We start from the raw sequence: 14569 nt of genomic DNA on the forward strand, positions 1-14569 counted from the left end.
AAAAAAAAAAAAAAAAAAAAAAATATATATATATATATATATGAATGAAAGAATTAAAGTAGGATGCAAAGACTATAGGACAAGAAACCAGAAAACCTAAGGTTCAAAATGTGTATGAATTACCATATAATCATGCATGGTTAATTTCTCCATTTGTAAAATATGAATAAATGTACAATCCACAGGGACATATAGAATGTAAAATAATGTGAAAAGATAATCAAATAGTTAGGCATTCAAGGTAAGGTTTTATTATATAATGCAGGTGCTTCCAGCCTATGTACTTCTACACATTTTTCCCTCTTCCTATATCATTTTCCATGCTATAATCTGCTACCTACTCTCTTTAAGAATGTTACAGATATTATTTAGATTAGTGTTTTTTGTTTTTAATTTTTTTTTCTTCTGGGCAACTGAATACTTTTTTTTCCCCCTCAATAAATTACTTGGGTTTCCAAATATCAGATAGAGGTACAACTTATAAGTGAAATAAGGGCAAAACACCAGAGTCCTGCTTGTTAAACATCAGCTTCCCATACCACTATAACTGCCATAGGATCCAAGAACTCGGAGTAGTTTTTAAAAATTTAGGAACTAGGGTCTGGGGTTGTGGCTCAGTGGTGGAGCACTTGCTTATTAGCATATGTGAGGCACTGGGTTCGACTCTCAGGATTGCACATAAAAAAATAAAAATATAAGTTCTATCAACAATTAAAAATAATGTTTTAAAAAATCTATCAACTAAATTGAGACCAAGCATCCCTGGAATCTCAAAACTCAGGAGAAACAAGGAAAGAGTTTGATATCAGCCTGGGCAACATAGTGAGACACTATCTCAAAAAACCAAACTGTCCCCACCAAAACAGTCTGCTAGGAGTATAGCTTAGTGTTAGAAGATGTACTCAGCATGGGCAGGACCCCAGGTTCTTCCCTAGAATGTATATGCAGCCTTTGTTTTTGTTTTGTTTGTTTGGTACTGGGGATTGAACCCCCGAGCCACTTCCCCAGCCCTTTTTTATATTTTACTTAAAGATAGGGTCTAACTGAATTGCTTAGGGACTTGCTAAGTTGCTGAGGCTGGCTTGGAACTTGCAATCCTTCTGCCTTAGCCTCCTGAGCCTCTGGGATTACAGGTGTACACTACCTTGCCTGGCAAGTTACAGTCTTTGTTTTATAGTTGAGAAAACTAAGGCTCCAGAAAAATAAAAATGATTTATTCAGGTTTCTACTGGTTAATAACTAGTCAAGACATGGTTACAATTCAGGTCTTTCAATTGCTAGTCCAGGTGTCTTTCTATGCTGCTACATCCAGTACCTGTTTATTTCTTTTCTGAATGTCCACAGTACTTCACCTCTTCAGGTATTTTTCATTTTTATCTCTCACTAATTTACATGTAAGTCTCCTTCTACTAGACTAGTTCCTAGAGGAACATGTCTGATGTCTTGTAATGTCATAGTGCCTAGTACATACAAAGCAATCAAATGTGTAAATGAGTAAAGGAGAACACAGTAATAACCACAGTGATTCTTTCCCTATTGATTCAGGCTCCAATGGTTCCACATTTATCCTTGTCCAATACTCCTCTAAAAAAACTCTCCAGGGGCTGGGGTTGTGGCTCAGTGGCAGAACACTTGCCACTGAGGCACTGGGTTCAATCCTCAGCAACACATATAAATAAATAAATAAATAAAGGTACATCAACTAAAAAATATTAAAAACAAAAACAAAATAACAACTCTCCAAATGGTGCTATTTGCTACCTGTGACTTGAAAACTGATGTCTCAGTTTATAAGTCTTCCTTGATTTACTGAAACCCTGACTAATGTTTTAGTATAAAATTTGTATTACTTCTTTTATATATATTCTTCTGAAATCACTCTATTCCCAGTGTTTGGGCCCCTCTGAATGTATAATCCCTACCCCTACCTGCCCAGGTGCTGGGGATTGAAACCAGAGCCTTGAAAATGTCAGACAAGCACTCTACCACTAAGATATATCCTATCCCTTTTTATTTTATGTTGAGATCTTCCTGCATCACCTCTTGAATAGCTGGGATTACAAGTGTATGCTCCCATGTTCAGCTTGAATAATATAATGTTTATCCTTATAGCTTTCGGGAATAATTACTTATATATTGTATAATACTTGATTGTTACATATACAGGGTTCTCATCTTATATGGGGATTAGATTTTCAAGTCACAGCCTAATATAGATCATAATCAAATCGTGTTTGAAAATTCCACTGGTTATCCATAAGCATGGTAAGACAGGCATGAGAGAACTGGAACTGATCAATCTAATAAGCATCTCAAGCTCACTCTGTGCCTACTGAGAAGTGCTGGCAGAATCACCTGTACTATTTCCATCTCCTATAGAAAGCATGTTACTACAGCTGCCTTCTGTAACATGAAAGCACAATACATCATCACTGAAGACCCCAACTATATCCTACATATTTCCTAGCACATATATTCATAATAAGCATTTGTTGTTTTGGTTCTTAGGTTTCTTGCCCCCAAACTTAACAACATTTTTAAATAATCCTACAACCAAACAAAATAAATACAAAATAGAAATATCCAGTTTTTGTAGGTGCTACAATTTAGTAACACCATTAATATAACCTATAATTTGTCATTAATACTCTCCTAAAAGAACTGGTTAAAGTAAAATAAAAGATATTAACTTACATCTTCATCTTCATTAAAAGCTGCTGCTACTGAAAGGGTTTTTGGAGCAAGAGTTGGAACAGTTTCTTTAGGCTTCTGAAGAAGAAACGTTAAAAAGAACACTAGATGAGTCACATTTGTAGAGAACTGTTTGATATAAATCTTGAAAAATTCAACTTTGTTTTCATAAATTTATATAGTAAGGAACCTAGTATTTGCACTATGTCTGAAAATGCAGGTTATCTGTGGGTAGGTTCAACTTTGTTATTTATTATACCCATTTGTTTACCTATTAGAAAAAATAATTCTCCAGCTAGGATCTATAATTTAATATTACTTAAGCCAAAGGGTATTTGATACAAAATGATAAATAATACGTTCCCATAGTAACAATTAGTATAAAAGTGCCTTGAGAACACACAAGGCATCATGACTCATCTTCTTCTACCCTTTTTACTAAAACTCTACGTCTATCCTTTTTACCCTTTGGGCTTCAGACAAGTCATCATTTCTATATGACCTAAATTTTTAACAAAATAAACTATTCTATCTCCATTCTCTCACCACCCATTTAGTCTTCACCCTACTACAATCTAGCTCCCACCCTAACCATCTACCATCGCCCTAGAATTATTCTTTATGAGGTCACCAATAACTGGTGTGCTGCATTTGATTCTAACCACCAGCTTCTTTTTGAAAACATCTCTCCCTTGTCTTCTGGAACAATTTTTTTTTTTTTTTTTAATTGGTTAGTCTGCTAATTCTCTGACCTATTGTTTTCTCTCCCCCTTCCCTGCTGCTCCTCACTTAACAATACAGATACCTAGGATTCTACTACTGGTAGCAACCTTTCATTCTTTGTACTTCCCAGGTCAATTTCATTCATTTCCATAGTTTCATTCATTTTCCATAGGTTCCATGGTTAAAAAAATATTAATTTGAGGTTTATATCTTAAAACAAGGGATCGAACATTGATCTTTAAAAGATTACTGCCTTAAAGTACATAGTACTCAAGGTCCAGTTTTAGTTTCAAAGATAATCAGAAAGCTTTTCTTATCAAGCAATATCTTACTAAAATTAATCTTTTAAGATACAAATAACTGATTTCTGGAGATATTACTTTTTTGTGTTGTACCAAGGATCAAAGCAAAAGCCTTCCAAATGCTAACCACATGCTCTACCACTGGGCTATCCCCTAGTCCATAGATATTGTTACTGAAACTGAAAGATTAAAAAAAAAAACAAAAAAAACCCCTGAAATTCTTTCTCAAAATATCTTTCAGAGGTCTTGCTTAACTGATACAAACTCACTACTTTATAAATCATGCATTTTCTATAATATTGTTCCTTCTAAAATTCTACATCTTTGTTAAAAACTGATTTTATTGAGATAATTCATCTTGATCTTTCCTAAAGAGTGCTAATCACTTCTTAAATACATATAAGTTAATACATGAAAGATTAAGAAATGCATCTTTAAAAAAACTTCTTTTAGTTGTAGATGAACACAATACCTTTATTTACTTATCTTTATGTAGTACTGAGGATCCAACCCAGTGACTCACATGTGCTAGGTGAGCACTCCACCACTGAGCCACAATCCCAGCCCGGAGAAATGCAACTTCTTATACTTAATTTACCATAACCTGGTAAAAGCAGGTTTCCAAAACAAATCCTTAATACCCATTACAAATATCATACATAAAGTAACTTACACTTGATCCAAGTTTGATGGATATGGCTGATGCTTTCTTAGTTGTCTGACTACCTATGGCAAATCCAAACTTGGAGATCTTTGTAGGCTTTGTTGGGAGGTCTGCAGCTTCTTCTTCAGCTGATCGCTTCTCAGCGCTGCGACTGGAACTTTCCCCTCCATTACTGGAAGAAACAGTCTTAGTTTTCACAGGTTTTTCTGCTTCTTCTTCAGGTCCTGGTGAAGTCGAAACAACTTACCAAGATGAGCTATTTTTACTGAGCAGATTGATGGGAGCAGCAACCTCAAAAAGCATCGTTATAAGGAAGATACCTCTGCAGTTGTCACCTACTGACCCAACAGTCTCTTCCACTGTTTGTTAGAGTATATAGCAGGAACTGAGATTGTGTGGCAGTAGAAGAGGCTCCCATGAATTAACTAGCATAAAATACAGAGCAATTTAAAATTATAAACATAGAGTTCACAAAAAAGTAAAGACCCTTCAACTAAATACTACCACAGACATCATACAATAATATAGTTATTTGTGGAATTCTGCTTTTTTAGAAATCAAGATCTATAAATTATTTTTTGCAAACTAATCTGTGAGGAATCAGTCATGTGGCAAGATAATACATTTGGCTAATAAATTCTAACATTCTCAATAATGTGTATGAGTCACACAAAGTATCTTGTCATGTAAAGGACCATTATTATCCAAACTTCAGTATTAACACAGCCTAGTTATATTTTTGAGTGATGTGTTCTTCATGTACATCTCACACAATCTTAGGAGTTGAAAAAGAACTTCAAAAAGTCTAGTCAACTCCTCTTGAGTAATTTAATTCTCCTCTGAAAGCATGGTTATCACCTGTTTTAAGCTACCTGTAAGCACTAATACAAGTCTTGGTTTACACGTTACATTTTCTACTTCAAACAGTAGAAAGCATACATATATAGGTTTGGAAGTATGTTGTCTTTTAGTAATTTTGCCTGTATTTGTATTCAGTCAATTGTGAGTTTGCATCTAGAATATCTTAGATCTCTTACATAAGAAGACTAATTATGACGAAGGGCATGGTGGCCCATGCCTGTAAGCCCAGCAGGTGGGAGAATGAAGCAGGAGGACCACAAGTTCAAAGTCAGCCTCAGCAACTTAGTGAAGCCTGAAGCAACTCCGCAACTGTCTCAAAATAAAAAGTAAAAAGGGCTGGGGATGTGATTCAATCGCTGGTACAAAAACAACAACAACCCAAACCAAACAGGGATGTAAGACATCATTCATCAATTCATCATCACCATCAAAAATTTTATATTCTCTCTCTAATATGCCAATTCACCCCATAGAATGTATTGTTACATTAGATAAAGAGTTCACTTGTGAGTAAAGAGAAGATGCTTTGGGGTACAGTCTAAAGAAAATGGGACAAAAAGTTAGAATGAGGTAAGCAGGAGGTGGGGGAACCAAACATTAACAGACCGATGAGCAAAAGATAGAAAGAATTGAGGTTATAGATCTAAAACTGTATAGTTTTGAAATGATAGCACTTTGAATAGAAAATTTGATTTTATTTAGACAAAAAATAAAAGGAAATTTATTCTCTTTGGACAAAGGGTGAAAGTTGTAGTGACAATGTAGGGAGGAGTAGTTAAGCAGGATTAAGCTTGGGATTTATCTAAAAGGGAAATATAGTGTTGGAATATTGCTTTAAGTGCCATTCACTTATTTATATGTGAAATTACAAAAGCATCTAAAGAGTTAAAGACTGTTATTCAATAGCTGAGAAGTAGAACTTTTTAATAAATATAGAATCTCTTTAAAAAATAGTATGATGTAAATATTAAGTTTTTCATTCTATGTTTACAACTAAAAGCATTTATACTAATTTATCCTACGTTAGTTTTAAGTATGATATTTCATAATAAAACTCAAGCAAAACTGTGATGATACACAGTTAAAATTGGAAATTTGGTTGTACATATTTAAACATACAGAAAACCCATTGGCTTTACATATTACAGTCTATAAAGGCACAAATTGTGTGCAAACAAAATTGGAAAACATTAAAATAAAGAGCATAAAGAACGCTTTAGACTTGATTGTAGTGTAACTCTTCTTTTTGAATCATGACCCAATGGCAATAATTAGTTAAGATTTCCAATTCTTTTAAAGCCTATCTTTTCTTTTAGTTTCCTTTTCTAAAAATAATCTTAGAACAGGCAACTTGGAAAATTTAAAGTATAAATAAGAAAAAGGGAAAAGATTCTTATTATAATGTTAAATGTGTCAGCTAGCTGAAATTGGATGTGTAATAAATGGACTACAATACTGTCCAATCCCATTAGAAGAAATCTTTCTAGAGATTTCCATGGAGATTACTTCAGAAAAAGGTAGCATGGAGAACTATTCTACTATTCATTTCATAATCAACTGGTAACAACTTAATCCCATTCACATCTGTTCTTCTCATCTGAAGAGGCATACTAGACCATCCATATCACAGGTCCACACAAAAGATCAAATACATACTGTTATGTGTTTTTGGTACAGGGACTGAAACCAGGGGTGCTTTACCACTGAGCTACATCCCTAACCCTTTTAATTTTTCATTTTGAGACAGGGTCTCACTAAATTGCTTAGGGCCTTGCTAAATTGCTGAGGCTATTCTTGAATTTGTGGCGCCCAAGCCACTAAAGTTATAGGCATGGCCACTGCACCCCCTTCTTGTTTATTTTTGTGGTGTTTCAAATATGATAGACAAGCACTCTACCACTGAACTACACCTCCATCCCACACTATGTTTATTAGGTTTTTTCCTACACGTGACTGAGTCCAGATCAAGCAATTTATTTCTGTACATAATAAATAAATTGGCCTTCCCAAACAAAAAAAGTGTTTTTGGTTTTGTTTTTAAAGCCACTGTAAAAACTATACGAACATCTTCAGATCAGAAGATGACTAGGTGAGGGAGAAATGAAGGAAGGAAGGTACACGATCAGCTCTCATTTTTTATTTTTAGTTGTAGATGGACACAACACCTCTATTTATTTATTTTTATGTGGTGCTGTGGATTGTACCCAGTGCCTCACATAGTGAGGCAAGTGCTCTACCGCTGAGCCACAATCCCAGCCCCTCCTACCTTTATTTTTTTTATTTTTTGGAATATTTTTCATATTTATTTTTTAATTTTCGGCGGACACAACATCTTTCTTTGTATGTGGTGCTGAGGATCGAACCCGGGCCACACGCATGCCAGGCGAGCACGCTACTGCTTGAGCCACATCCCCAACCCCTACCTTTATTTTTATTTACTTATTTTTTGTGGTACTGGGAATTTAACCCATGCACTCTACCACTGAGCTACACCCACAGCCTTTCTTATTTTTATTTCGAACAGGGTCTCCCCAAGTTGCTAAGGCTGGCCTTGACCTGTAATCTTCCTGCCTCAGCCTCCCCAATGCCTGGGATTACAGGATCACACCACTGTACTCAGCTTCATTTCTTAGCTTCTAAAGGCTCAATGTGTCACATGGATTGAGCTTCTATTTTATCTTTATATAACGCTCTTAACAATTATGTGGCAAACCACACAAAGTACTTAGAAAATAAAGCAAAAGGAATAAACAATGGACTAAGATGGGAAAACATGAGAGCCAAATCCGTTACCATTATTTAAAATGAGACATCCTGTATTTTGGGTCTGTGGGAAACAAAAGTTTAGATGACCAAAAATTACTAAATGTGAAGATTTTTAGTACAGTGAATTGTAGTTTAAAAATGAACACATAATCAATATTTTTAAAATAAGAAATCATGTATCAATTTATAACATAAACATGGATAAAATACAAACTATAATTCTTTATTAAAGAACATTTTAATAAAAGGGATTGTTTAATTTGTATTCATTTTGAGCAAACAAGATGCATAGATTAATTAATGTGAAATCAAATTGCACATTATGCTAATAGTTTTTTCTTTTTCCTTTTTCACTGAATAGGTGGGGTATGCCTTAGAGCACAAGGGTACTTTGTTTTGAAAAAATTACCCAATAAGAAAGTATGTCTATAATGGTACCCCTCAAGACCCATTTGCATTCTGTCGGCTTCCTTATCCAAAAAAGGGCACACAGTTATTCTGTGATAGGACTGGTGTGCCATTTATATGAGAATGTGTTCAAGACCCTATTAAGTGTTTGGCACAGTAAATGTCAATTTCACTGAAGAAGTTCTTAGCATAATCTTTTAAAAATATTTTTTACTTGTAGATAGACAAAATACCTTTATTGTATTTATTTTTTTTTAATTGGTCCAGAGGATTGAACCCAGTGCCTCACACTTGCTAGGTAAGTGCTATACCACTAAGCTACCACCCAAGCCCTTAGCATTAGCTTAAGATTATGTAAATATAGCTCTTCTTTAAAATTGTATTTATCTTAAAAAGCTATAAAAATTTAACCAAAAAGAGGAGGAAAAAAAAATCTATCCAAAGTGTAACTCCTCTTTAAAGTGAAAACAGGTAGTTCAAGTAAGTAGCGTCTCTCTCAGACACACATTAACTACAGAAGTAATCTGCTCATAAAAACCCACATACTTCTGGGGCTAGGAGTGTAGCTCACCAGTAAAGCACATGCTTAGCATGGTGAGGCTCTGGGTTCAATCCCTTGCACTAACAAAAGATTAAAAAAAAAAAAAAAGTGAAGTGTTTATATTTCCAATGTAATGGATTACTCAATAGGAATAAAAATTCTGAATACTCTCTTGGTTTGTCCATAGGACAAACATGACAGTGTTCTTTAAAAAGTGACTACTTGCAACAAAATTATCAATGTAGAAATATCCAAAGTATGAAATGTTTTAACTATGATTACTTAGCACAACTGCATTAAAAACATGTGACATTCCAGGGCTGGGGTTGTGGCTCACAGGTAGAGCGCTCCCACAGCATGCGTGGGGCACTGGGTTCAATCCTCAGCACCACATAAAGTAAAATAAAGACACTGTGTCCACCCATAACTAAAAAATAAATATTAAAAAAAAAGATATTCCAAATATAGCTTAGATGCAACAGCACTACTTTTTTGTAAAGGAAATGAGGCTAATGATGTAGAAATTCAGGGATAGTAGTTATTCTAAGTTACCAACAAAAACAATAATAATTTTTCTGATACTAAAGCAAGGTAATTTTTTCTTTTTTTTGTACGCAGGGGCATTAGACCACTGAGCCACATCCCCAGCCCTATTCTGTATTTTATTTTGAGACAGGGTCTCACTGAGTTGCTTAGCGCCTTGCTTTTTGCTGAGGCTGGTTTTGAACTCCCCATCCTCCTGCCTCAGCCTCCTGATCTGCTGGTATTACAGGTGTACCCACCAATTGCTCCCCAAGCAAAGTAATTTTATAATCCCCAAACACCCTAAAATGGAAACATGAATATTCATAATACAGAGTTAACTACTCTCAACTGAAAGGTGGCAGGAAGATTACAGTGTCTTTATGCTAACATTTAAAGTATATTCTGGCAGCACATTAAACACATCTCCTCCACTCTTTAAAGTCAGGAATACAGAAGATGCTTTAGGCTCTGTATTTTTGCTTTTCCTCAAATTACTTCTAAATTTTTACATAATTTTACTTGACAGTTTCTCAGGTATTTTTTTTTTTTTTTTTGGTCAGAAAAAAAAATATTCCAGACAAGTGCTAGATGTTTTACACTGTTTCATAAACTATTTTACTGCTTTTAATAAACAGGGGTGGGGGGCTTCATTTCTGCCAATAACAACTCTCCGTATTTTTTAAAAAGAAATTCTGAACATTACACTTTTTCAATATTTTTTTTGATCCCACTACAATTCACATTAAACATGTTAGTAGGTCATATTATTTGCTTTCATGTGCTATTAATCTTCTGTATTTTCTCATATTAAATACTTTCAGGGATAAGACTTAACGGAGTCAGAATAGAAAATAACATTTAAAAAGCGTTCTAAACAAGACAATATAATCAGCTCCCACGTAAAAGTCACTCGTCTTGCTATGACGGGGGTTGGGGGGGAAGGGGGGTGCCCTGGGGAGATTGTTTCTTCTCCTTAATGCAAAAGACCTGGAATTTATGAGGGTAGCGGGGCCAGAAAAGGAGAGCTGTAACCTTAGTTCAATACTGTATCAATACACAGTAAGAGTCACACTAGACTACTAAGCCACTTAAATTTATCTGGCTTGCGATAAACTGGTAGTAGCCTAATTAGGAAAGGCATACTTCCGAGAAAGGCGATCAAACCATAACCCTAGAAACCCACAGCTTAAATCAGCGGGTGATTGTTCTTTTCCTCCATCCCCTCTGTCCATCTCATTACAGGGTCACTATTATGCCTTAAAGTAAAGGAAAGAGCAGGCCGGGGTTGTCCACCTCCTCAGTGAAAAGGGAACGGCAAGCGTAATTAACTCCTACGTGTGTAACTGAGAGATCTGCACCTTTGGAAACTCGGCCTTGGGCCAGTTTCCGCGGCCACTGCTCGGTGGCTCACACTGTGTGTGTTTGTGTGTGGCGAGTGAGAGTGTGTGGTGGTGTGTTTTGTGTGATGTGTGTCTCCGCTGTGGAGGTAGCGGCTCCTGCACCGCCGCTCCGGGTCCCACCCCAACTTCAGTCTCCCTTTCTGGTGCCCATCTTCCTTCTCAGAAGGAGGGCCTCCACAGGGGCCATGAGGTGAGGGACAGTGGCCAGCTCTCTCCCAGCAAGGAAGCGATATGGGTCGGGATCCCAGCGGGCCGCACCAGGCGTGCCCGGGGCTCGCCTGGGCCCAGCACCTAACCGAGTGAGCGCCAGATTCGCCCAATCTTTCTCCTCCCAATTCCCCCCACCCCGGGGAGCTCAACGAAAGGCCCAGAGCATCCCACACATCCCGCGACGCTGGGGTTGTGTTCACCTCCGGCGGCTCCAACTCGCTGCGGCTTTTCAGGCTTCTCCTCTCCCGCCTTCCCGTCCGCCATTTTCCCCGCCGCGGCCTCCCCTGCAGCTACGCCAAGGACGTCACGGCCCCGCCCAGCAACCATTGAGCTTTAGAGCCATCGGGAGAGGTCGCTGACTAGAGAGGCCCAGATGAGTGAAAAGAGGGACCGCCCAAGACAAGCGGATGTGACGTCATCGAGTGACTGCCTCTGAAGAAAGGGAGGGGAAAGAGGAGCGCTGGGATTGGCGTTCTATGCATCGGACTGGGTAGGGAGAGGCACGTCAGTGGCAGATCCGGAGAAGTGATGGGATGTGAGAACGTAACCGTGGAGACGTTGGCGGAGCCTTAGCAGGTTTCTGCTTTTGCAGATGTGCTTGCAGTTGAAGCTGGCAGGGTCTTTCTGGCTTTCCTGGTCACATGTGCCCAGGAAAGGTGGAGGCAGGGTGGGGAGGCAAAGAGTGCTGTATTTTCCCTAAGGGAAAACCAACATTTATCGAGCACCCTCTAGTGTTAGACATACACTATGGTTTAGTCCTCACTATAATCCAATGCAGAATTATCTTAATTTTCTGAGTTAAAGCTGAGAATAATTTGTCCAAGGTCGTGTGCCGAAGTGATAAAAAACCATTTTTTTCCCAAAGGCTGCAATTTCTCCATCAAATTAAGATTACCGTAATTTCTGCATTACTTAGAAACCTTTAGTGGAGTTTTAAGTTCTGCAGAATGAAGCGCATACGTTACACGTGGCCTCCTCGTCCCGTTTTCTCTAATTTATCCTGTCCTTTAGCCAAATGGGGTCGATTACTTGCTTAGGTAGGGAACTGGAGTTTCAGAGTTTACCTTACAATATATGTAGTCAGTGTTACAGAACAAAGGGTTTTTGTTGTTGTTTTGTCTTGTTTTTGTACCGAGGATTGGACCTTTACCACTGAGCACATCCTTGGTCCTTTTTATTTGGTGTACCAGGTGTAGCCAAATTCCTGAGGCTGACCTCGAACTTGTTATGTGCCTCCACTTCCCCTGTCGCTGGGATTACAGCCATGAGGCACAGCGTCAAGGAAAAACAATCTCTAAAATCTGATCTGCCCTTCTCCAGTTGGGTAACTTTGAGAGTTGCTTATTGTCCACAGACTTGCCTTTGTTTTTCCATAAAATACAATAATAGTGCTTCTTCAAAGGGTGATTATGGGGATCAAATTAGATAATTTATATATGCCATTCTTTGTTCACTTTATACTTCTCTCAGTGTGTTTCTTAAAAGCGTTGGGTCTCGGGATATAGCTCAGTTGCTAGAGTGCTTACTTCTCATAATAAGGCCCTGGGTTCTATCCCCAGCACCATTAAAAAAAAAAAAAAGCAAGCATTGTCTTTAAATGGTTCAAAAATTCCTTAGGTCCGACATTATGTTTCAGTGGTAGTGTGTGACCTTAGCACACACATGACCAAGAACCAGAGGTCCAGCCCCAGCATGAAGAAAAAAGGAATACATTGACAACAGATAACCATCAAAAAAAACTTTTTTCACAACTTTGTACAAGACATTTCATGTATAAGAGGTGCTCAGTATTGTGGATGGATGACTTTAGGCTTCAAGTCTGTGGATAGGGAAACAGAAATAGGGCAGTTTGCAGTGGCAGAGGTCTGCAATCCCAGCTAGGTGGGAGGCTGAGGCAGGATTACAGTTTCAAGGCTAGACTTAGCAATTTAGTGAGACCCTGTCTCAAAAAAGGGAGCGGGACTGGGGATGACTCATGGTAAAGCACTCCTGGGTTAAATCCCCAGTACAAAAGAAAAAAAAAATAGGATAGTTCGGTGACTTTATAATCAAAATTTAAGTCCCTGGTCTACTATTTATCTTTATATGTAGAAGTGATCAGAAAATTTAAGAGTACTTGTGTTTGTTTCATCTTTCGTACATGTGATCTTTGCAAGGTAATCATTTATACTCTCACTATAGAAGGATGAAGAATTGTAATCCATTCATCCATCATTCCCAAGAGGTCAAATTATGCCTATCTTGCTCAACACAGTTTCCCCCAGGAAACATATCACTGTTGATAAATACTAACTGAAAAAAAAGCAGGTTTCAGTAATTCACCTCAAATGGGTTAAGGAATGAAATAGTAGTTTAGTGCAAAGCAAAGACAGTTTTGCATCACACAAAACTGGATTTAAGTTCTGATTCTGCCATTAGCTAATTGTTTAAGTTTGACTGATAATATTTCTAAATATATTTTAACTATAAAAAAAAATGCTTCTAGGATTACTGAGTATAATGTGAGATAATGGAAGTAAAATTAACAACATGCTGCCAGTCAGGGTGGGGCTTGCTTAATGGTAGCTTGTTTATAACCTCCAAAGAATCATTCAAATAATGGTTTTAAAAGCTGGAAATTGAAGATAATATGAACAATTATTATTTTAACTTAGATGTGTAATTTATAAGGTTACAGCTATACATTTATTCATATTTACTGTATGTAGGTATTTAACATGAAACTACGTACATTAAATGATTACAATCCTAATTCGTGCTTACTATCATTTATGGACAAGGAAACTGGGATATGGAAAAAGCTAGTTAAGAAGTGGAGCTAAGCTGGGCATGGTTGCACATGCCTGTAATCCCAGCAGCTCCAGAGGCTGAGGCAGGAGTTCAAAGCCAACCTCAGCAAAAGCAAGGCACTAAACAATTCAGTAAGACCCTGTCTCTAAAAAAAATACAAAATAGGGCTGGAGATGTGGCTTAGTGGTGGAATGCCCCCCACCTCACCCCCCCAAAAAAAGTGGCGCTTAATGTACAATTCAGGCAGAGAACTACAACAAAATGCAATTTCATTCTAGCCCCAATGCTGCCAAGAAGTTTTAATCCCTTATTTTTAACCCCTACAGTACTATTTTTTTTCCTTGAATGTATCTCAGGCAGTTCAGGAACTTGCCTTTTATTTATTTACTTATTTTTTAATACTTCCTTCAGTGTGTTTCTTAAAAGTAAGCATTGGGGTGATTAGATTCGAGGGCATTCAACCACTGAGCCACATCCCCAGCCCTGTTTTTGTCTTTTATTTAAAGACAGAGTCTCATTGAGTTTCTTAGAGTTTCACTTTTGCTGAGGTTGGCTTTTGAACCGGAGGTCCTCCTGCCTCAGCCTCTGGCGCTGCACCTGGCAATAACTTGCCTTTTAATAGGGACTAACAGTTGGAATTCTTAGCAAACTTCTCATTGTCAGGTCTGAGTTTGCATATTACTTTCTC

At 37.4% G+C, this 14569-nt stretch overlaps 1 protein-coding gene across 3 annotated transcripts in view; it reads right to left on the reverse strand.

The window, feature by feature from the left end:
• The window catches only part of LOC107136354 (PEST proteolytic signal containing nuclear protein), a 21794-nt gene extending 10317 nt beyond the window's left edge, over positions 1 to 11477 (reverse strand). For 2 of the 3 annotated variants that reach the window (XM_048803392.1, XM_015478568.2), the window contains exons 1-3: positions 11292 to 11477; positions 4390 to 4604; positions 2695 to 2769 (exon numbers count right to left, since the gene is read on the reverse strand). In XM_048803392.1, coding sequence (XP_048659349.1) covers positions 2695 to 2769; positions 4390 to 4604; positions 11292 to 11418 — 417 coding nt within the window. In that variant the 5' untranslated portion in view covers positions 11419 to 11477. Of the gene's footprint in view, positions 1 to 2694; positions 2770 to 4389; positions 4605 to 4627; positions 4806 to 11291 lie in introns of all 3 variants that reach the window. The other variant, XM_048803391.1, reaches the window with a different exon arrangement.
• Positions 11478 to 14569: the final 3092 nt, after the last annotated feature.

The sequence above is a fragment of the Marmota marmota genome, unplaced genomic scaffold, assembly GCF_001458135.2.
Source record: "Marmota marmota marmota unplaced genomic scaffold, marMar, whole genome shotgun sequence".
Lineage (NCBI taxonomy): Eukaryota > Metazoa > Chordata > Mammalia > Rodentia > Sciuridae > Marmota > Marmota marmota.